At 41.5% G+C, this 23,680-nt stretch overlaps 2 protein-coding genes across 34 annotated transcripts in view; one reads left to right on the plus strand and one right to left on the minus strand.

The window, feature by feature from the left end:
* Nucleotides 1-23,680, minus strand: part of LOC132398497 (ninjurin-2-like) — a 304,819-nt gene that overhangs the window by 255,083 nt on the left and 26,056 nt on the right. For 4 of the 19 annotated variants that reach the window (XR_009513678.1, XR_009513677.1, XM_059978058.1 and 1 more), the window contains exon 3: nt 7,103-7,179. The exons of 5 other annotated variants lie outside the window; for them this stretch is intronic. The gene's annotated coding sequence lies outside the window, so the exon portion shown is untranslated. Of the gene's footprint in view, nt 1-5,318; nt 5,426-5,745; nt 6,723-7,102; nt 7,180-23,680 lie in introns of all 19 variants that reach the window. 10 more of the 19 variants (XM_059978039.1, XM_059978040.1, XM_059978047.1 and 7 more) reach the window with 6 other exon arrangements.
* Nucleotides 7,187-23,680, plus strand: part of wnk1b (WNK lysine deficient protein kinase 1b) — a 143,778-nt gene continuing 127,284 nt past the window's right edge. For all 15 annotated transcript variants that reach the window (XR_009513676.1, XM_059978020.1, XM_059978026.1 and 12 more), the window contains exon 1: nt 7,187-8,000. Coding sequence is in view for 14 of the 15 variants with exons in the window: in XM_059978020.1 (XP_059834003.1) it covers nt 7,188-8,000 (813 nt within the window). In the remaining variant the exon portion in view is untranslated. The remainder of the gene's footprint in view (nt 8,001-23,680) is intronic.

A 23,680-nucleotide genomic window follows, 5' to 3' on the forward strand; every position in this document is an offset into this window, starting at 1 on the left:
CTCCAGTCTAACACTGATCCACTCCAACAATGGCCACTCCATTTTACTATTTCAGGAATTCTGTAACTGACGTGATCTAAAATTATCCCATTAATTTTGATGGTAATACCATGCATTAATATTGAAGTCTAGTCTGATTTTACAGGGATATTTAGATTCTAGGCCTTATTACAGCCCAGGTCAAAATATGGACTAAAGAACTGAAGTCTTGGTGACTGCCTGTGATACTAGAGCAGCATTTGATTGAGCAATGTGTCAACGGCCTGAGTAAAACATACGTCAATGGTTATCTAAGTGAACACACAGTTTGGAGTCTACCTCCCAAAAAAAGGCTTGTTCTAGGTGTTGGAGTTCAACTAACCCAGTCCCAGAATATAACCGCAGGAGATTCTCAGGCCATTGTTCAGAGCCCAATCATTGTCAGTGGCTTCTTCAATGGCCTTCCTTCCAGCACAACGTCAGAAGTGTAATGTCCACTGATTATAGTGATAGTTTAATCTATTAACTCTGTAGAAAATTAAGGAGTCCATGCCGGTCTGTAGCAAAACTTAGACAATATTCAGGCATGGGCTGACATGTGGCTAAGAATGCTGCTACAAAAGTGATGATAATTATCCTTAAGAATATGAGTCCACCTCCCCTTATTCTTCAAAGGCATTATCATGATCAAGTGCCCTACCATCAAGCTGCTGCTGGTGGGAGTGGTGGGAGATTGGGGGTGATTATTAAGCAGAAGCTCAACTGGACTAGCTGCATAAATACTGAAGCTATAAAAGCAGATCAGAGAGTGACTCACCTCTGACACCCAAGCCCTTTCCATTATTTACAAGGCTTGTTTTAGGAATTAAATGGAACACTCTTCACTGATTTGGATACGTGCAACACCAACAACACTCAGTTAGGTCAACACCATCCATGATGAGGCATATTGTTTGACTGGTATTGCATTCACCAATATGAAAATTTCTTTCTTCCACTGCTGGTGCACAGTGGCCACGTTGTTACCATCTAAAAATGCATTGCTATAACTCTGGGTCTAAGTCCTGGAAGCTCATCAGAAGCATTGCAATGATACAGCGACAACATGCCTGTTTGCCTGAGATACTCACTAAATTTACAAAACCCACAAAACCAATTGGCCAATGTTCAGTGTCAAAGTTTTTGTTTGTTTAATTTTTGAGCTGTCTGGCAGTTAAAGGCATAGTTCAAATTATAGGGCATCTGTAGTCTGTTTGCCAGAATGAAAGTAAAATTGAATTAAATGCAAATCCCCAAAACATAACTACTGGTTAATTGTACTGTAATAGTAACATAACGTCAGTCATTTTGTTTATTTAAAATATCAAAATAACAAATATAGTATGTTAAAAATCTCTGGTTCTTAAGAAAATGAGAAATTTATGCTTTTCAAATCAAGAACTTGAATGCTGGGTAGAAATCATTTTCATAATTTCTAACCCAGGTTTTCTGAGGAAGTATGGGCTAGGTTCAGAGAGATGTTTCCTCTTTAATCCTTCACAATTCCTCAAACTCCTAATGAAATATAGCAACTGATGCGGCTTCTTTTTAATTGCATCAATATGTTGGGTCCAGGATAGATCTTAGAGATGTTAACATCTGGGAACATTAAACTGCTCATCCTTCCCACTGCTGACCCCTCAATGACCTCCCAGTTTTCCCTTCCTTAAGTTCACAATTAATTCCTTGGTCTTACTGACGTTGAGTGCAAGATGGTTGTTACAGCAGCACTCAAGCAGCCGATCTATCTCACTCTTGTACATCTTATTTATGTGTTTCTTGTTCAAACCTAAATCATTGGGGCCATTGATATTTGAGTTTATTATTTAGTTACGTACTTATTTTATTGAGATACAGGATAACCAGTACCTCTTTGGACTGTGGGAGGAAACTGGTGCATCCTGAGAAAACCCACGCGGTCACGGGGAGGACGTACAATCTCCTTACAGGCAACAGTGGGAATTGAACCCGGGTCGCCTGTACTGTAAAGCATTGAGCTAACCACTCTGTAATATTTGAATATTTTAGTATTAACATTCAAATAATGATATAGGGATAACAATGAAGTACATTTGTAGATATTTAAGTCGTCCATACTCTGCCCAACTTCCTGATAGTGGTAAGATGCCTAATTGATAACTCAGTCTCTGACATTGATCAACCAAGTTCAACCACGTTGCCTCCAGCTTTAAGAATGGCATCCTGCTAATACCGCTAGTGAAAATTATTTCAACTTTTACAGTTATGTTACAAAATATGTATGGCTAGAAACTGAGTTGGCACCAAGAACCATACATACATAGAGGAAGCTTCTACTGGTCTGTCTCTTTCCATAAAAATACAGAAGCCCATTGCCTAGGAAATTAATTAGCTTAACGAAAGAAATACTTCCACTTAGAACAACTATTATGTCCAATTTACATTGGAAAATACATCCACACTCCCATCTATAAAAGCCCATAACCTAGCAGTGGTGCCTTTTTAATCCCTGGTGAATATGAAGCTTGGATGTGCTCCAATTTGCCCACAGAAGCAACATGGCCAACGCAGATGCCATCTCATTGGCTCTTCACACAACCCTAGAACATTTGGACAACAAAGATGCATACATCAGGATACTCTTTATCGATTACACCTCACCATTTAATATTATCATCCCCTCAAAACTAATCAGTAAACTCCAAGAACTGGGCCTTAATACCCCCTTGGGCAAATGGATTCGGGATTTCCTCACTTGCAGACCCCAGTCAGTTCAGGTTGGTGAAAACATCTCCTCCACAATCACCATCAGTGCAGGTGCGCCACAGGGCTGGGTGCTTAGCCCCCTGCTCTACTAGTTCTACACCCAAGACTGTGTGGCTGAGTACAGCTCCAAGACCATATTCAAGTTTGCTGATGACACCACTGTTCTGGGCCGTGATGAATCAGCACACAGGAGGGAGATTGAAAACATCCTCTCACCTAATGTCAACAAGACCAAGCAACTGATTGTAAACTTCAGGAGAGAAACTAGAGGTCCATGAGCCAGTACTCATTGAGGATCAGAGGTGGAGTGGGTCTGTAACTTTAAATTCCTGGGTGTCACTATCTCAGAGAACCTGCCCTGGATCTAGCATATAAATGTAATTGCAAAGAAAGCATGATAGCACCTCCACTCAATCGCTTTTATGCTCGGTTATGTCGCTAACTCTGAGCCTCTGAGGAAAGCCACTGTTACAACCTGCAACCTGGTCATCTCCGAGGCTGAGGTACGCAGTTGTTTGCAACAAGTGGACAGTCACAAGGCTGTGGGACCGGACAGCATCCTAGGGCGAGTACTCATGATGTGCGCAGCACAACTGACAGGTGTGTTTACTGACACTTCTAATCTCTCCTCCCAGTGAAGAGTGCTCTCTCACTTAAAATTATCACACCATTGTCCCTGTACCAAAGATGACCAAGGTAACATGCCTGAACAACTGGTGTCCTGTCGTACTCACCTCAATAGTAAGCAAATGCTTTGAAAGGCTGGTCAAGGATTACATCTGCAGCTTGCTACCACCCACACTGGACTCCCTACCAACACAACCGATTGACAGATGACGCAATAGCCACTACTCTACATACCATCCTTACACATCTGGAGGAGGATGCTTGTGTGAGAATGCTGTTCAGCATTCAACACCATAGTTCCATCCAGGCTCGACAAGAAGCTCAGAGACCTCGGCCTTGTACAGTTGGATCCTGGACTTCCTGTCAGATCGCCAGCAAGTTGTAAGAGTGGGCTCCCTCACTTCCAACCCTCTGACTCTCAATACAGGAGCCTCTCAGGGCTGAGTACTGAGTCCTCTCTTTTACTCCCTGTATACCCATGAATGTGTCGCCACCCACAGCTCCAAACTGTTAATTAAATTTGCTGAAGATGCTCCATTGATTGGCCTTATCTCAAACAATAACGAGGTGGCCTACAAGGAAGAAGTAATCTCTCTGACACAGTGCTGTCAAGAAAACAACCTCTCCCTCAATGCTGCAAAAACAAAGGAGCTAGTTGTGGATTACAGGAGGAATGGAGAAGGGCTAACCTTTATTGACATCAATGGATTTGGGGTTGAGAGGGTAAACAGCTTCAAGTACACATCCACATCACCGAGGACCTCATGTGGTCTATACACACCAGCTGTGTGGTGAAAAGGCACAACAGTGCCTCTTTCACCTTAGACTGTTGAGGAAGCTTGGTACGGCCCCCCAAATTCTAAGAACTTTCTACAGGGGCACAATTGAGAGCATCCTGACAGGCTGCATCACTGCCTGGTATAGGAACTGTACCTCCTATGATTCAGGACATTTACAAGGACAGGTGTGTAAAAAGGGCTGTAGTATCATTGGGGACCTGGGTCACCCCAACCGCAATCTATTCCAGCTGCTACCATCCAGGAAATGGTACCGCAGCCAGGGCCAACAGACTCTGGGGGCAGCTTCTTCCACAAGGCCATCAGACTGATGAACTCATGCTGATTTGAGTGTATATTACATTGACTGTTCTATTTATTATAAATTATTATGATTGTACATTGCACATTTTGATGGAAACATAACAAAGATTTTTTACTCCTCATGTATGTATGTGAAGGATGGAAGAAATAGTCAATTCAATTCAACTTCCTTAGAAGTCTGTGGCAATTCGGCATGTCAACAAAAACCTTGACAAACTTCTATAACTGTGTGGTGGGAAGTGTATTGACTGGCTGTATTACCGCCTGGTATGGGAACTCCAATGCCTTTTAGTGAAAAATACTACAAAAGGTAGTGGGCTTGGCCCAGTACATCACAGGTAAAGCCCTCCTAACCATTGAACATATACATCTACATGAAACGTTGTTGGAGAAAAGCGGTAGCTATCATCAAAGCTCCTCATCACCCAGGTCATATTCTTTTCTCATTACTGACATCAGGTAGAAGGTACAAGTGCCTCAGGACTCACTCTGGCAGGTTCAAGAACAGTTACTATCCCTCAACCATCAAACTCTTGGAACTAAAGAGGATAACCACAGTCTATTTCTGGTGTTTGCACAACCAAATAATCTCACTTTAAGGACTCTATTTTGTTATTTCATGCTCTGGTTACTTATTGCTATCTATTTATCCCTGCATTTGCAGTTTGTTGACTTGTGTGCTCTTGCTGTTTCATTCATCCTGTTTATAGTTACTGTTCTATAGATTTGCTGAGTATGCCCGCGGGAAAAAGAATCTCAGGGTTGAATGAGGTGACGTGTATGTGCTCTGATAATAATTTTTACTTTGAACTTTGAAATAAAACTCACAGAGTCAGCCATGCGGTCGTTTGATCGTGTCCCGCTGTTCAATGAAATCTTAGTTGATCTTGTGTCTTGTCCATGTTACCTCGTCGTTCTCGTAATCTCTAATTTTCCTGATGTACAGAATAAATATTCTAATAATTTAAGATGTGTAGGAAAACAAATGAAAATAACACGTTTCACCTGGATTTAGTTTTACTTTAATTCCTTCTACGATTGTGCAACACCCCAGGATCTTAGTTCCGGAAATTGAAATAAAATTTATTCTGATCAATGAAATACATCGTAAACTCTTTAGTAATTTGCCGGGTCCTTTCAAGTGCCGTGACAAGTATTCTGCATTTAAAAAAAAATTCAGATTGGGTCCATTTCCAGCGGTTTTATTTAACTTCAGACCGTGGACCGAGCAAGTGAGAATTTCAGTATCACTCACCGAAATATTTCCGTATGAGTTATGTCATGTGTACTTTAAAAACGGACAAGGTGCCGGCAACTGTATTTTTTTTCACACAGATGTACTCGGCCAATAAATGAACTGAATGACTAAGTAATGGAGACGCCACCTCACCCTCACCCCCACCCTTGGCGCACTCTGTCCGTCCTCCCGATTCACCCCATTGTCCACATCACGTGCCGGCCTCAACGTGCTTGCCGCTCGCTCCACGCAAAGTGTGTGTGTGTGGGGGGGGGGGGACAAATGAACGCCAACCAACTGAAAAGCCTGAGCTGCATGATGGAAATTGTAGTTCAAGGATTTTTTCCGGCGTCGTTCAAATTACGTTGTATCTTCGGGAGCGTCCGTTTGGAGGAGGAAAACTACGTTTCCCACGTACCTTCGCAGCGGGTAGTGCGCACGTGAGTTTGACGTCTTGAGCTCGAGCGCTGAGCTTCTCGGTAGGTCTCAGTCAGTCAGTGAGTGGAAGAGAGTGTGTCCGCCATTTACAGTTGGGAAGAAAAGAGCGTGTGTAACTCGGATCTGACAGACGGAAGAAGCACCCATCTTCGTGCCCCCCTTCTTACCTGGGGGGCCCGGGCTCTAATCTATTATCATTTGTCAGAAGTGGAATGTTGGCGATTTTGTTTTGTTGAAAAACCAGTTACAGTGGAAGAGGGGAAGAAGCCGGGATGTTACGTACGTGGAAGGGACCGCAGTGAGAGCCTCTCCCCGGGCGGCTGGATGTTATCCTGTGGTTTCCATTGTTGCTTCCAGGCCTTTCCTGAGCGACGGTCCTGTCTTGTCATCATCATTTGTTGACTTTTTCGGAAAAGCTCGACATATTCATCGCATCCATTTTGAAAGCTCTGGAACTAGAGCCTTTACGGACATCGACGGAACAGTTGTGGCGCTGTACATCATCGCTGTTTTTTAAAAAAAAGGTCTCCACATAATCGTGATCTTGAGCTGTTCTGCTGTTGAGAGAATTGTACAGATTGTTGCTTTGATTGTACTTTTGGAGGAGGGACAATTTTAAAATTGGAGTTTAAAACGAGGGAAAAAACTGTTTTCACTGATCGTCTTCTCGATTCCATTTTAAATTCCTGTATTCTCTTGAGAAATTGAGATTGAATGAAAGCAGTTTCGCCTTTTTAAATTAAGGATGGATGAATCACATCATATTGTTTATCATGATGTATTGCAACTGACTGAGATGGACAGTATTTTGTGTCTCTTTTTTAAAGGAACGTCAGTGTTCCAGGGATCCTACCCTTTGCACAAAAATAATATGGAATTATTTTGTATTTAAAAAAAAATCAGCTTGCAGTCGTCTCGTAGTTAAAGAAAAGATTACCTGTCCCTTGTGTTGAAATCTTGGGTTAGTGAGGAACCTCTACATTTTGTTTCGAAGCCGATAGCCAGTTGGTTTTCCTGTGGCAATGTCAGAAAGCGCAGACAAAATTGATTCATTATTGCGACCTCCTAAAAACGGTACCAATTCTAGTTCTGACACGACAATAGGAGAACGTTTTGGAGTAAGTATGAGAAAAAAGGAAGAGTTCAACGCCCTCAGGAGGCGGAGGCATACAATGGACAAGGATAGCAAAGCAGAACACCAACGTTTTATTAGGAGGAGTGTGATCTGCGATTCTAACGTAACCGCATTGGACCATTTACCTAGTAAAACCAGCATTATCGTTTCTCCGCCTGAGTCGGATAATACAACCATATTAATAAGTGGTGTTACCAATAATAGCGAAACGCGGCCTCCAATACAAGGAACTCCTGTTGACCCAGTGTCTGCTGCAGTTTCTGTAATTGGCGAAGAAAAATGCGAAAACTGTACTGATGGCAATGCGAAAGATGAAAGTAGGGTCGCTGGTATTGGTGATGAACCATCTCGGCCCCCTATCCGATCGCCCGATGTTTACGTTTGCAATCATGCCGCAAATACAGTTGGCGGCATCATCAGCAAAGACAGAAAAAAGCAAAAAGCTGTTCCAATCAGGGAGGAGGTTGAGTCGAAAGTCAGCGAGGAGGACAGTGCGGAGAACCGAGAAGCGGAGGAGGCAAGAAATCTCGAGAGGAAGGCGCAGGAAGATAATGAAGAAATAGAGACAAAGGCTGTGGGAACTTCCCCTGATGGGAGGTTTTTGAAGTTTGACATAGAAATTGGGAGAGGATCTTTCAAAACTGTCTATAAGGGTCTAGACACGGAAACGACTGTTGAAGTAGCCTGGTGTGAATTGCAGGTAAATTTAATGTTTCCGCGGGAGGTAGTTTGGAATAATTGAGAGATCGCCTTTATATGTTGTTAAATCAGCGTTGACTCTTTGAGTGCGGGGAAACCTAGTAGTACCAAAAATGGTGTCATTATTTTGGTAGAGAGTTAAACTGGGGTTGATAAACACATCTTTGCCACAAAGGAGCATAGTTTGAAGAAGAAAAAGATTGGTTTTTTAAAAAAAGCTGATTGCTTTTCTTGACCTGACCTTGCTTAATTTAATAATTGGCTACATAATTTTCTTGTATGAACCCAGTTAGTGGACATTGGCAATTTTTCCATTTCAGATGCATTAATATTGAACAGGTAGTGAATTCTAATAGGGATTAGCAAGTTCTCTGTTGAATTGGCTGTCTTTTGTGTCACATTGTCGAGTGAGTTTTTTTGGACTTCTACCAGCAGTTACCCAAATTAGTTGACATGGGACAGAGTCGATACTGAATTAGGGTGCTTCTTAAGTTTGCACAGTTTTGTTTTACTTTTGTGATGTCTAAAATCTTCAGTAGACATTTCTGATTATCGATTAATGTGCAGTACAGTAATTGTTGAAGAGATTGTAGTGAATGCTTTGTGTGAATTTGTATATTACTATAAATGCACATTATCATCATGAAAGGTAATAATGCAGATTTATGAAAAAAATCAGCTTAGTGCCAGAAAAGTCTCAGATTGTGTAAACATTTCTTGCAAAAAGCTAAATGTTACACAATTATCACATTTAATGTTGCACAATTGACAGAAAGTGAATGACTAGATAATTTGTTTTAATGTTTTTAATTAAGGAATTGGCAGAACCTTGGACCTGTCCGCTGCTCTTAGAAAACTGTCTGGGATCTTTTATGAAGTACCCATTTGATTAGGTTGTATCTGGGCCAATGCAGTGCTGCCTATGTAATGTCTCATGTAAGAGATGGATGCAGTGGAAGTTCAAAAGTGCAAGGCTAGGATTACCTTTCCTACTTTTCAGGTGTGCAAAATTATTTTAAAAAAATCAACTGCCTTGGGAAGTTTCTTGGTTCTTTATCACTTCCATTGCTAGCTTTTCTGAACTCTGGGGAAGCTTGAATAGCAGTACTGAAGTTTGAAGTTGGGTCAAATATTTAATTATTCGCTACCTTCAGTTCTGTTTCAACTTGAGCTCTTACAGTCACTTTGAAGTTCTCATGACTTGTTGGAATGACTTGACGATTTATTCCAGATAGGCATTGTAATTTTTTTCTCTAGTTAAGTAGCATCAACCTGAGATGTTAATCTTTCCTTTCTTTTTCCCTACAGATGCTGCCTGACCCATTAAATACTTTGTGTATTTTCTACTTTCAGTTACTTTTGTTTCTAACTTACAACACTGCTGTTTTAATCACTGTTGGTTTTATATTTTTGTGCTCTATGCATTAATATTTTAAGTAAATAGGGTACTGCATTATTAAATTGTTTTTCTAAATTCTTGACGGCAGGATGTTGGCTGGCAATTTAAAGGTATTAAAATATTGCACAAAAATGAATAAAAAATTTGAACATAAAGCTGTCTTACAAATCTTGTGAAATTTTATAGGTACTATAAATTTATTGAAGCAAAGTGTTTACTTTATAATTCAGTGTAGCTGTGCTAATCTATTTAAATATTATGCACATGATAAGTGAGGGAATAGTGTAGTTTAGAGAATGCTCCATCAATGATCCTTTCACTCTCAGTTGAGAAATAGGAATGTTAAATTTAATTTGCTATTCAGAAAATGAAGCTATTTATTTATATTCATAGACTTAAAATATTCTGGGCATAGGCTAACAAGGGGCAAGGACAGATAATTGGGACTGTGTTTCTGATGTCACATAAATTGAAAATTTATTTGGAACTATATTATTATTATCTCAATCATTGGACCCAAATCATGGAGGTTCTAACTTAGAACACTGTGGTAGTAGTCAACTAGCAGAGGACTGGTGTTTCTTGAGGCTCATAAGTTTAAGGGTTGAAAATTTTAAACTTAGCAGTGACAGCTAACTTTAAAATAAAAAGTTACTAGATTCTTATTGAGGTACTCCTTACAGGCAGCGGTTGGATTGAACCTGGGTCATCTGTATTGTAAAGCATGCTGTTATGCTGTCCCTTTAAATACCTTTACTTATGCTGGGCTTGTAATTTTTCTACCTTGAGCAAATTCTGGTATGGTCCAAAGAATAAAAGACTCAGCCTAGCTTTTCATAACTAAAATTTTGTTGGCCTGGCAACATCCATGTTAATCTTCTCTGCACCCTCTAGTGGTATTACATTTATCCTCTAATGTGGCAATCAGAACTGTATGCATTCCTCTAGCTGTAGCCTCTCTGGTATTCTGTGCCTCAGCCAGTAAGGTCAGTATATCATCTAAGGTATCTTAACCATCTCTCTTGTGTCTATAAGGATTTGTAGATATGCACTAGGAATCTCTATGTTCCTCAGTGGGGGTGGGGGGAGGGATTGTAGAGGCTAGAAATATGAAAAGGAAAATGCTGGGGACATTCAACAGATCAGACAGTCTTTAAAAAAAGAGGGTTAATGTTTTAGATTGAAGGCGTTTCATTAAAACTGAATAGTGAGAAAATAAGTTAACTTTCACAGAGTGCCCTGAATGGATTGATGGCACAAGCGATGTATTTAATAGAGTGAAGCTAGTGTTGCTGTGGTGATAAGCTGTGGATGAAGATATCTGGTCAATAGGCTAAAGAAGACAGAGCACCTAAATTAAGAAGATGAAAGTTGCATCAAGTGTGCAACAGGCAAGGTCATGCAAATAGAAAAATTAAGTCAAGTTGCAAATGTTTGCCCTACATTAGAACTGGTGTGAGTTAGCTGAAGTTTCTGAACTCAATATTGAATCTGTAAGTCTAAAATATGTCCAGATAGAAGATGTGTTGTACCTCAAGCACTTGTTGGTTCTTTTTAAAACAGTAAAGGGGGCCACAGACAAGTTGGAGAAGGAGTTAGATGGAGAATTAAAGTAGCAAGCAATAGGATGCTTAAGATTTCTCCTGTGGACTGAACACAGGTGCTCTCCAAAATGGATCACCTAATCTGCATTTGGTTTCTCCATCTTGGAGGAGATGACATTGTGAGCATCAAATGCAGTTTGCTAGTTTGGAAGTGAAACTGAAAGGATTATATAGCATTCCTAGATGGTGGGAAGAGTAAAGGTACAAGATGCATTGCATCTTCTGAGTTTGCTAAGAATGTGCAGTGAAGAGTGGAAGAATATAGCAAGGGATTTCAAAGGAAATACTCTGTTTGGAAACCCACTGACTCTCATAACTACCTCGGTTATACCTCTTCCCACCCTGCCAAATGCAAAAATGCTATTTCCTATTCCCAGTTCCTCTGTCTCTGCTGCATCTGCTTCCAGGATGAGGCTTTCTGTTCCAGGACATCTCAAATGTCCTCCTCCTTTAAGGATCATGGTTTCCCTTCAATGATCCCCTCACCTGCATCTCCTCCATTTCCCTCACTTCGGCCCTCACCCCATTCTCCCGTCACCACAACAGGGACCAAGTTCCCCTTGTCCTCACCCACCACCCCACCAGCCTCCGGATCCAGCATGTTATCCTCCGCAACTTCCACCACCTTCAACAGGACCCCACCACTAAGAACGTTTTTCCCTCTCTACCCCTCTCCGCTTAACACAGGGATCATTCCCTCTGCGACTGCCTGGTCCACACGTCCCTCCAAACAGATCTCCCACCCGGCACTTATCCCTGCAAGCGTAAGTGCTACACCTGTCCCTACACCTCCTCTCACCACTATTCAGGGCCCAAAACAGTCCTTCCAGATGAGGCAATACCTCACTTGTGAGTTAGTTGGGGTCATCTATTGCAGCCGGTGCTCCCGGTGTGGCCTCCTCTACATCGGCGAGACCCAACGCAGATTGGGGGACCGCTTCATCGAGCACCTCTGCTCCGTCTGCCATAACAGACAGGATCTTCCGGTTGCCACCCACTTCAACTCTGCTTCACATTCCCATTCAGATATGTCTATACATGGGTTCCTCTACTGCCATGATGAGGCCAAACTCAGGTTGGAGGAGCAACACCTCATATACCGTCTGGGTAGTCTCCAGCCCCTTGGCATGAACATCGAATTATCCAACTTCCAGTAATTCCCTCCCTCTCCCTTCCCCTATCCCAGTTTCATTCTGTCTCCTTCTCCAGCTGCCTATCAGCTCTCTCATGATTCTGCCGCCTTCTACTACACACAGTGCTTTCCCCTTACATTCCTTCTTCACCTTTCTTGCCTATTTCCTCCCTGCTTCCCCTCACCCACCCCTTGATCTTTCCTCTTACTGATTTTTTACCTGGCACCTACCAGCTTTCTCCTTCCCACCCTCCCCCCACCTTCTTTGTAGGGCCCCTGCCCCTTCCCTCTTCAGTCCTGACGAAAGGTCTTGGCTTGAAATGTTGACTACTCCTTTCCACGGATGCTGCCCGACCTGCTGAGTTCCTCCAGCATGTTTTATGTGTTGTTTTGACCACAGCATTTGCAGTGTACTTTGTGTTCTCTGATTGGAAAGGTGTCTAGCTGCAACACATCTGATTAGTGATACACATTGTGAAGGATGTTCATTGAATTCAGAAGTTGGGATGGAAAGTGAGGACCTTGGGAATTCTAGCCTACTGTCATGGAGGAAAAAGGGTACATCTGGAGATGCAGAAATTGAGATCTGGTCAAGAGTTCTGTCAGCTATGGTATTGGTGAAGCTAGGTTCATCAAGGAGGAAAACCACTGAGGCATTATGGAAAGTGTCATTGGTGTAGCTGGTGGCCTAGCAAAAGTCCTTTTTGAAGGAGATGTAGTTGAGATAGCTGTAAAAATCTTTGTAATAAATGTTGTTAATTTATCTTGGAAACATCCAGAAAATGAGTGGAGAGGAGGGTCATGCGAAGATGAAATAAATTTGGAGATTACAGAAAAACTAATGAAATTTGAGTTCAGTAAAAGCTCAGGAAGCAGTGTAAATATAGTTATCACTGTTGTACTAGAAGTGTTGAGAAAGAAAACCTCAAGTAGGTCTAGAATGAAGTCTGTTCCCATGTACCACACAATAATAACAAGGGCCAGTTGTTATCTCTATTTTAATCTGGAGTTGTCCGATTTGACTATATTTTGTTTAATTATTGCTGTATGCCACAAATCAGTGAATCTTCCTTGTATATTCTTGTTCCCTGAACTTCTGTCAACTATCAGCCCTGTTTATTTTTAGCCACTAGAACAGTTTTCCATTCAAGGTACTTTTATTTTCAAAATTGGTTTCCCATGTGGGATCTTGTCAAATGCCTTGCTAAAATCCAGACATAAAATGTAGACTACACATGAAATGGTCTCTATCTTCATCTGCTCCTTCTCAGTAAACCTTCTCAGAAAAAATAATGAAGTTAGCACGTTTTGTTTATCAGCTACATACTGTTTATTAAACAGTGTGGTTGTGTGATCTGTACTGTTCACATTTTCCCTGTTTTTTCCCTAACACCTAGAGAGATGTTGGCTGGCCTGCTGAGTTCCTCCAGCATTTTTGGTGTGTTGACCGAGTAAAAGTTGCTCATTCAGTCACTTTCTAGATTAGTAGCCTTGTGCAGCAGATCAACAATTCTGTAGCTACAGAGTATTATAAAAGAATAATCTGAATATATTTTTTCTTTTAACAGCCCAGCGGGGGGAGGAGTGGGGGTTAGATTTAAAGAAGAAAAAAACTTGATTCTGGAAATTAGATGATTTGAAACATTCATTTTAATTTTCTTTCTGGAAATGCTACCCAACTTAGAGTGTTTCCAGCAATTTGTTTTCCTGTGATGCTTCTTAAAGATAATTGATTTTAGACATTCTTGAAGGTGCTGAACGATATTTTCCTCACAATATGCAGATAAATCATATTTTTAATTTCATTGTTTTAGTTTCCCTTCTGTTCCACATCTCTATTCCACTTGTAAAGGCAACGGATAACCATTTTTTAAAAACCCTGTCTCTCCACTTAGGGACATGAGTAATCCAATCCTGAAACAGATCTTTTGGCCAACTGGTCCATGCTGACCACATTTATCTACCTTGCTAGTCTCAGATGACTGTATTCAAGCAATCCCCTTCCTCACACGTACCTCTTAACTGTTGCACTTGGTTTAATATGTTGAATTTTAATCGGCTCTTACTCTTTCCTCTTGTACAAGTATGTAACCGATATTTGTTTTCTGGATTTTTGAAACTGGGCTGGAGATTGGGGGTGGGAGAGATTCAGAAATCAGAGGTGTAGAGAGACTCTGGAGTCCTAGTATAGAATTCTCTAAAGGTTAACTTGCAGATTGAGTTAGAAGAAAGAAAAACAAATGCAATGTTAGCATTCATTTGGAGAGGACTAGAATATAAAAACAAGGATGTAATGCTGAGGATTTATAATGCATTAGTCAGACCGTATTTGGAATATTGTGAGCAGTTTTGGGCTCCATATCTATGGAAGGATGTGCTGGCATTAGAGCGCGTCCAGTGGAGGTTTGAGGATGTTGCTGGGAAGGAAAAGATTAATGTATGAAGACTATTTGATGGCTTTGGGTCTGTACTTGTGGAGTTTAGAATAATAGGTTGGGGGGTGCTTTATTGAAGCCAACTGGATATTGAAAGGTGTGGATAGACTGATGTGGAGATGATGATTCCAATATTGGGAGAATCTATATGACAGGAGGCCACAGCCTTGGAATAGATGATGACCCTTTAGAATAGAGATGAGGAATTTTTTTTAAGCAGGTACTAGTGAATCTGAGGGGATACATTGCCACAAACAGCTGTGGAGGCAATTGGGTACATTTAAAGTGAAGATTGATGGTCCTTAATTTGGAAGGGTATCAGTGGTTGGGGAGAAGGCAGGAAAATTGTTTGAGAGGGAAAATAAATGAGCCATGATCAAATGGTGAAACAGACTTGATGGGCAGAATGGTCTAATTCTATTTTATGGCTTATGGTCTTGGAGGTTTTATTTAGTCTTATTCCATTTTGTATACTCCTGAATATCCATGGGATTGTAGGAGAAAGTTGTGAGTTCTTGTATTAAGAATTCCATTGCTTTTCTTATTAGGAACATACTGAGGCTGAATCTTCCATTTCACTCCTGTGATGGTGCTTTATTTACCTCAGCCATTTTTGTTTGTCCATTATGGCTAATACTAGTTGTAGATACTGGAATCTGGAGCAAAGAACAAACTGCTGCAGGAACTTAGCAGATGAGTCTACATTTTTCAAGGTAGGGGAATTGTCAATGATTCTGGTCAAGATTCTGTGTCTGAGTGCAGAAGAGAGATGTCCAGTACAAAGAGTTGAAGGGGTGGGGTGAAGCAGGAGCTGGCAGTCCATTCCATCTGTATATCACCCATACATGTGATCTAGTGGATTTCCTATTGCTTCATCTCAATGGTTCCTTATCCCCTTATTCCCTTCCTTACTGAACAGATTCTAGAATCTGCAGCCCTTTGTCTCCACTAATTACTTTCCAGTCTCTGCTTCTATCTCCATCCACCTGATCTGCCTATCATTACCCTGCTCACCTGGATCCACTTATTTCTGTAGGTGCAGCCCACTGGAAGTGTGTGCTCAAATTGGCAGTAACCTTCAAGTTTAATTGTCATTCATGAAAACCCGTGAATTGGTTGAGGCACTCTGTTGACAGCGGTTGGAAAAATAGAAAACCTAGAGCACAATACAGGTCCTTCGGCCTGGCCTACACAGTTGTGCCGAACATGTCCCTACCTCAGAAATTACTAGACTTAACTATAGTCCTCTATTTTACTAAGCTCCATGTATTTATCTAAAAGCCTCTTAGAAGACCCTATCGTATCCGCCTTCTCTGTTGCCAGCAGCCTATTCCACGCACTCACCACTCTGAGGAAAAAAAACTTACTCCTGACACCTCTCCTGTACCTATTCCCCAGCACCTTAAACCTGTGTCCTCTTGTGGCAACCATTTCAGCCCTGGGGGAAAAAGCCTCTGACTACACACATGATCAATGCCTCTCATCATCTGATGCACCTCTATCAGGTTACCTCTTATCCTCCTTCGCTCCAAGGAGAAAAGGCCGAGTTCACTCAACCTATTCTCATAAGGCATGCTCCCCAATCCAGGCAACATCCTTGTAAATCTCTTATGGCTTCCACATCCTTCCTGTAGTGAGACGATCAGAACTGAGCACAGTACTCCAAGTGGGGTCTGACCAGGGTCCTATGTAGCTGTAACATTACCCCTCGGCTCCTAAATTCAATTCCACGATTGATGAAGGCCAAAACACTGTACGCCTTCCTAACCACAGAGTCAACCTGCGCAGTTGCTTTGAGCGTCCTATGGACTCAGACCCCAAAATTCCTCTGATCCTCCACACTGCCAAGAGTCTTACCATTAATACTATATTCTGTCATCATATTTGACCTACCAAAATGAACCACTTCACACTTAATCTGGGTTGATCATGGATGCTGTGTACTAGCTTTCTACATGATATGCAAGCCAGGCCAGTACGTCATGGAGACCCAGCCTTTGTCCATGTAGCAAGCTCCCCCTCTCTACATAGCTGAGGAATTCAAAAGAATAGCAAAGACTGATACAGTTGGCACCAGTGCTGTTGCAGGAATTGCCAGTCAGGGTCGAACTCAATGTAGGACTGCCTTAGGGACCCCAGCTCCAGATTTTTCTTCGGGGTTTACTCCTGAAACCTTCCCTAAGTGGGGATAGCCGCAAGATTATCATCAGAGTGTCCTCGATGAGCTGCCAACCACAGTTGATGAGCCACATCTGCCTGAAGTGACTGGTTTTAAGGCACCAGCAACCCACCTTTGCCCTCTCTCCTGTCAGTAAGGCTGATAAGCAGTTAAGCCACATATGGAGGCCAGGAGTGGACTTGTTAGAGGCAATTTGAGACTCCCACTGTTGGGATCATTTAATATGTAGTGGGAGCTTATTCCCACTGCCAGCCCCAGCTATAACAACCTTGAGGAACCACCATGAACAGAACAGTGTTACTCTGGGGCCAATGTATAAAACACAGTGCCAACAGTCTTATGCAGCACAAGGCACATAAAACAGCAACAAAATAGTCACACAAAAAATATAGCCCTTGTACTCAAGTCCATGAATGTTGCAATACTCTGCAGGTGAGAACAATACATTTTGTCTTCTGCTGAATGAACAGTGGAGAGCAGCACTAACTCCAGTGTGGAGCAGGGCCACACAGACTCTGGTACTCCAATGGAGCAACTCTCCCCTCTCCTGGGTGGCAGCAAGCAAGCAACACATTTTGAGGCCTAGCCCTTATTATGACTGAGGCCTCACAGCTCCCAATCGTTTCCACCCACTATTTGGCAATAAAAGAGAAAATTGGACTTGCAGCATTCCATGTTACCAATGTCAAACAGGGTCTTGCCATTACAAGAAAAGTAACTAAGACAATCACTTGCTGTTAGGCTTCACACTACCTTTGCCCACCAACTCCTCTCTGTTGTAAGGTCTACTCCAACCCCAGCTACTTCAGTTTCTCCATCAATGAGAAACTCGCTAATGAGGTAGACCTGCAGTACTTTAGTTCTTAATGTCCGGCAGGGTCTTGCAATCATTAACAGAATGTTTTAAGAAGACAATAACAACTTTAGTAGGCCCCTTAGAAACAGCTGCGCCTGAGTGTGCTGCCTTCTTACTAAATAAATCTTTAAAAAAACTCATGGTAATTTTGAGGAGAATTATCTTTGAATGAATTAGTAACAGTAACTGGACTTTTGTAAGAAAAAAGGATGTCCTGTTTCTTATTAACATTAGGCAGTTCTTTCAACTGTCTAGCTAGCATCAAGCTGGCCTGAGCTGACATTTCTTGTGAAAATATCTCACTAATCTCAGGTTGTAAAAAAAACACCTCACTGTTTCATTTGATAATAAAAAATACCTAATGATAATATTTATTATGAGTGGGGTTTAAAAGATCAACGTGCAGCGCTGTATGTCCTGTGCTGACCATATTTTTGCGCATTTCATCTTGGGCAGTCTTGCCATAGGTTCATCACCTCAACCCATTTCTTGCCAGCTGTAATGAAAGGGTGTATTGCCCCAGGAGGCCACATGAGTGGTTAAAAGTGGTGTTAAAAGTATTGGCTGATCATTGTATTGACCATATGACCATTTCCTACTGTTTTGTATGTGTGTGTGTAATATATATATAATGCATAAACATTGCTATGATGTTTATTCTTGAAGTAAAAAAAAACCTCTGCTTCCATGGATACTGCCTAATCAATTGAATTTATTCAGCAGCTTTTTTTTTGTTACCAGAGTTGGTAGTTCTCTTTTCCATTTGCTGCCACCTTGTCCATTCATTTAACTTTCTCTTTAAACTTTTTTTTTGAGGCTTTATTTAATATATATTTTTTGAAAATGCAGATGATTAAGATTGATGGGTTCCTTCTCATTCATTGTATCATTTTTTCCCTCATTGAAATATTGATTCCTATATATTTGACACTTAGCTGCTAACAATTTCCATTTGGTTTCTTCAGGTGAGCAACAATTAATAAAGGAATGCTCTATTTCATAATGGAATTAAGTGTGCAGAAGGATACCAAAACAATGTTATACTTGTTATTTCTTTAAGTTAATAATCCTGGCATTCTTCAAATTGCATGATTGAAACTGGTTAGAGTATAGGAATTGCCATTACAATCCCAAGTAATGCAATTCTGCCACAGTATATTACATTCTTTGTGCTTTTGACTTCTTTGTAAATTGTAATGAATTATTGACATGGAATTCCTTCATTATCTTTTAAGTAAACTGATTTTGAAAGGCCATTAATGTTTCAGGGATGATAGTAAGGGAGTTAGTTGGCTAATTCTTTTGGCCAGTGACAAATAGATGAAGAATGTACAACATGAGAAGATATTTGTAGTATTTGGATTGACTGGGTAAATTCAATACTTTTGTCTACTGCATGTCTTTGTAAAAAAAACAAAACTGCATGAGCTAAGATGCACTATTATATAGATCTTACTGTTTGTGCATTTTGTAGGCAATTAATATGTATTGGGAAAACAATTTTGTGCTGTAATGTATTGCATATTTGATGACCCATTTGAGGTTTATGTATCATTGCTCAGTTGTATTTTTCTAACTGGAAGCAAGTATTCTTTATCCATATTTTTGAATCAGGGAGTGAAAGAGTGACATTGTTGCAGGCCAGAAGCCATTTGAAAAGACCAAGTCTCACTGGACGTGAGTTTGATTTGAGCCAATAAAAAGGAGGGTTTGAGCAGAACAGCCCTTTGTTGGTTTAGGCTTGTCAAGAACAGGCGAAGGCTAGGGATACTTAGTCATTTGTTATCATTTGTTTTGATGGTGGAACTTTGGCTTGAAGCAGCTTGAAGAGGCTGAGTAAGTGACTTAGGTGAGTGTAAAACATAAAAGGTTTCAGAGAAGGTACAGGTAAGTTATTTTGTTGTCTCTAAATCCTTAGTTCAGTGTAGGCTGGGTGGTTAAGACTCTTCCTGAGAGATGTAGGATTTCAGGGTACCTAACAGATTCCTTGATGACTACATCAGCAGGAAGTGCACCCACCTTTAGCTCCTGACTAACAAGGTTAAAGAATTAGAGCTCAGGACCATCTGGGAGGCTGAAAACAATATAGATGAAAATGTACTAAAGTGGTCACTCCCAGAGTGTTGGCTTCAGATGGTAGTTAGCTACCCAACAGGAGAAGTGAGGGGAGTAAGCTGTCTGCAGGGTTCTTTTGTGGCCATTCCTGTCAGCTACAAGTATACCCCTTTGGATACTGCTGGGGATGATGACCCATCAAGGCGCAGCAGCTGCAGCAGGCCAGTGGCACTGTGGCTGGTCCTTGGGTTCAGCAAGGAAGGATAAAGTCAGGCAGAGTGATAGTGGTAGGAGACATGATAGAGGAATGGACAGGAGATTCTGTGGCTACGGTAGAGAAGCCAGGATGGTGCTGCCTCCAAGGTGCTAGGGTCCATGATGTCTTGGAGCGGCTGTAGAATATTCTCAAGGGGAGGGTGAACAGCCAGATGTAGTGGTGCACATTGGCACCAATGATGTGGGTAGAAAAGTGCAAGAGGTCCTGTGCAGAGAGTAGAGTGAGTTTGGAAAGATCCCTGGATTTCTCCCAGTGCTGTATGCTAGTCAGAGCAGGAATAGGATGATGATACAGATGAATGAGTGGCAGAGGAAGTGGTGCAGGGGTGAGGATTTCAGGTTCTTGGATCATTGTGACATTTTCTGCTGCAGGGGTGACCTGTACAAGAGGGTTGCGTTGCATCTAAACTGGAGTGGAACCAATTTCCTGGCTCAGTGTAGGCTGGTAGTACTACTTGGGAGGGTTTAATTAACTGGGGGGGGGGGGAGGGGGAAGAGATGAGATCCAGGTCAGAAAATGGAGGGATGCAGTGGAAGGTAGATGTCTGGGCCAGTAAAAACAGGTGGGAGCAAATTAATAGATATGATGAGGCAGATAGTTTAAAATGAGTATATTTTGATACTTGAAGTATTATAAGAATTAGGCCATTTGGCCCATGGAGTTTGCTCCATCATTTCATCATGGCTGATCCATTTTCCCTCTTAGCCCCAATCTCCCGCCTTTCCCAATATCCCTTCATGTCCTGACTAATCAACCTCTGCCTTAAATATACCCAATGACTAGGCCTCCATAGCCACCTGTGGCAATGATTGCCACAGATTCACCACTAAAGAAATTACTCCATGTCTTCGTTCTAAAAGGATGCCCCTTTAATCTGAGACTGGTGTCCTCTGGTCTTAGACTCCCCCACCTTAGGAAACATCCTCTCCATTCTCTCTATTGAGGCCTTTCAACATTCTATTGGTTTCAATAAGGTCACCACTTATTCTGCTGAATTCTAGTGAATACAGGCCCAGAGCCATCAAACAATCTTCATATGACAAGCCATTCAATCCTGGAATCCTTTTAGTGAACCTCCTTGGAACCATCTCCAGTTTCAGCGGATCTTTTCTAAGAAAAGGGGCCCAAACCTGCTCACAATACTCCAAGTGAGGCCTCACCAGTGCTTTATAAAGCCTCAACATTACATCCTTGCTTTTATATTCTAGTCCTCTTGAAATGAATGCTAACATTGTATTTGTCTTCCTCACCACTGACTGAACCTGCAAATCAACCTTTAGGGAATCCTGCACAAACACTCCTGAGTCCCTTTACACCTCAAATTTTTGAAGCTTATCTTGATTTAGAAAATAATCTACGCTTTTATTCTACCAAAGTGCATGACCATACACTTCACGACACTGTATACCATCTGCTGCTACTTTGCCCATTCTTCTAATCCAAGTCCTTCTGTAGCCTCTCCACTTCCTCAGAACAAACTGCTCCTCCACCTATCTTTGTATCATCTGCAAACTTGGCCATAAAAGCCATCAAATCCATCATCCAAATCATTGACAGTCCCAACACAGACCCCTGTAAAATACCACTGGTCACCGGCAGCCAACCAGAAAAGCCTCCCTTTATTTCCTCTCTTTGCCTCCTGCCAATCAGCCATTGCTTTATCCATGCTAGAATCTTTCCTGTAGTACCATGGGCTTGTAGCTTGTTAAGCAGCCTCGTATGGTCTCTTGTCAAAGGCCTTCTGAATACCCAAGTACACAACATCAGTTGTCCATCCTGCTTGTTATTTCTTCAAAGAATTCCAATAGATTTGTCAAGCAAGGTTTTCACTTGAGGAATTCATGTTGACTATGGCCTACTTTACAATGTGCCTCTGAGTACCATGAAACCACATCCTTAATAATTGACTCCAACATCCTCCCAACCACTGAGGTAAACTAACTTGCCTATTCTTCTGCCTCTTTTTTTGAAGAGTAGAGTGACATTTGCGACTTTCCATTCTTCTAGCACCATGCCAGAATCTAGTGATTCTTGTATGATCCTTACTAATGCCTCTGCAATCTCTTCCGTCACCTCTTTCAGAACTCAGGTGTAGGCCTTATGGTCCAGGTGACTTGCCTACCTTCAGACCTTTCAGTTTCCCAAGAACCTTCTCTCTAGGAATTGCAATTTAACACACTTCTGTCCCCTGTCATTCTCAAACTTCTGGCGTACTGCTTGTGTCTTCAGGTGAAGACTGTTGCAAAATACTTAATCAGTTTGCCTGCCATTTCCTTGTCTCCATTACTACCTATCCAGCAGTCCAATATCTTGCCTCTCTTTTATTCCAAAGAAACTTTTGGTACCTTTTTTGATATTATTGGTTAGCTTATCTTCATATTCCATTTTTAACTTAATGACTTTTTTTTAGTTGCCTTCTGTAGGTTTTAAAAACTTCCCGATCCTCCAACTTCTCACTTTTTTTTTGCTCTATTATATGCCCTCTCTTTGGCTTTTCTGTCGGCTTTGACTTCTCTTGTCAGTCACAAGATGGGTAAAGGTGATGAATTTAGAGTGTGAATCAATACATGGAATTATCATGTTGTGGCCATTACAGAAACTTGCTTGAGAGAGGGATTGATGTTTTGAAAAGACGGAGAGGGGGATAGGGGTGGGGGGGAGTTGGGGGAAGAGTTGCACTACTAATCAGGGACAATATTACAGCTGCATTTGGGCATAATGGAGGGCTCATTCATTGAGTCTATATGGTTACAAATCAAAAAAATAGGAATGGTGCAATCACTCTGATGGGATTGTACTACAGACCCCCCACCCAATAGCCATTTGGGTAGTGAGGAATAGATGTGCAGGCAGATTAAGGAAAGGTACTAAAACAATAGGATTGTTGTCATGGGAGATTTCAACTTCCCAAATTTAAACTGGGACCTTAGTGTAAGTGGATCAGATGGGGCATACTTTGTTAGGTGTATTCAGGAGGGTTTCTTAAATTAGTATGTAAGTTGTCCAAGAGGAGGGACTATACTGGATCTGGTGTATGTAATGAGCCTGGCTAGGTGACTGAGCTTTTAGTGGGTGAGCAGCTGGGAACTGCTTAAGTTTTAAGATAAGGGTAAGTATGAACCTTATGGGGGAGTATTAAACAGGAGCAGGGCAAATTACGAGAGCGTTAGGCAGTAACTAGGGAGAGTTAATTGTGAACAGCTATTTTTGGGCAAGTCCACATCTGACATGGAGGGTGCTTAAACACCAACTACACAGATTATAGGACAAGTATATTCCAGTCAGGAAGGAAGGACAAGGATGCAAAGTAAAGATTAGAAGCTCGAATCAAACAGTTGCTGCATGGGTAGTTTTTTTTATATGCCTGATCAGCTTGGTCATACTGGTGCTATGCAAGGTGAATATTCATTTGATTAATATCTAAGTATGTTTGCATGCTGTTTGATAGCTTCACATTGTAATGTGTTGGTCTCTGTATACATTTGTACTCACTCCTCATGCTTCCATGACAAATGGCTTATTGCATGAATACTGTTCCATCAAAATTGTTCAAAAATTAGAGCACACTATTTTGTTCATAAACCTTTTAAATTACCAAGCTGTCATCTCTGCCCACCCTGTCTCTTGCAGCCTGGACCATTCCTCTTCCCACTCTCTCTTGCAAAAATGCTACCCCCTTCTCACAATTCCTCTGTCTCCACTGCATCTGCTCTCAGGATGAGGCTTTTCATTCCAGGACGAAGG

Source organism: Hypanus sabinus, chromosome 8 (assembly GCF_030144855.1).
Source record: "Hypanus sabinus isolate sHypSab1 chromosome 8, sHypSab1.hap1, whole genome shotgun sequence".
Lineage (NCBI taxonomy): Eukaryota > Metazoa > Chordata > Chondrichthyes > Myliobatiformes > Dasyatidae > Hypanus > Hypanus sabinus.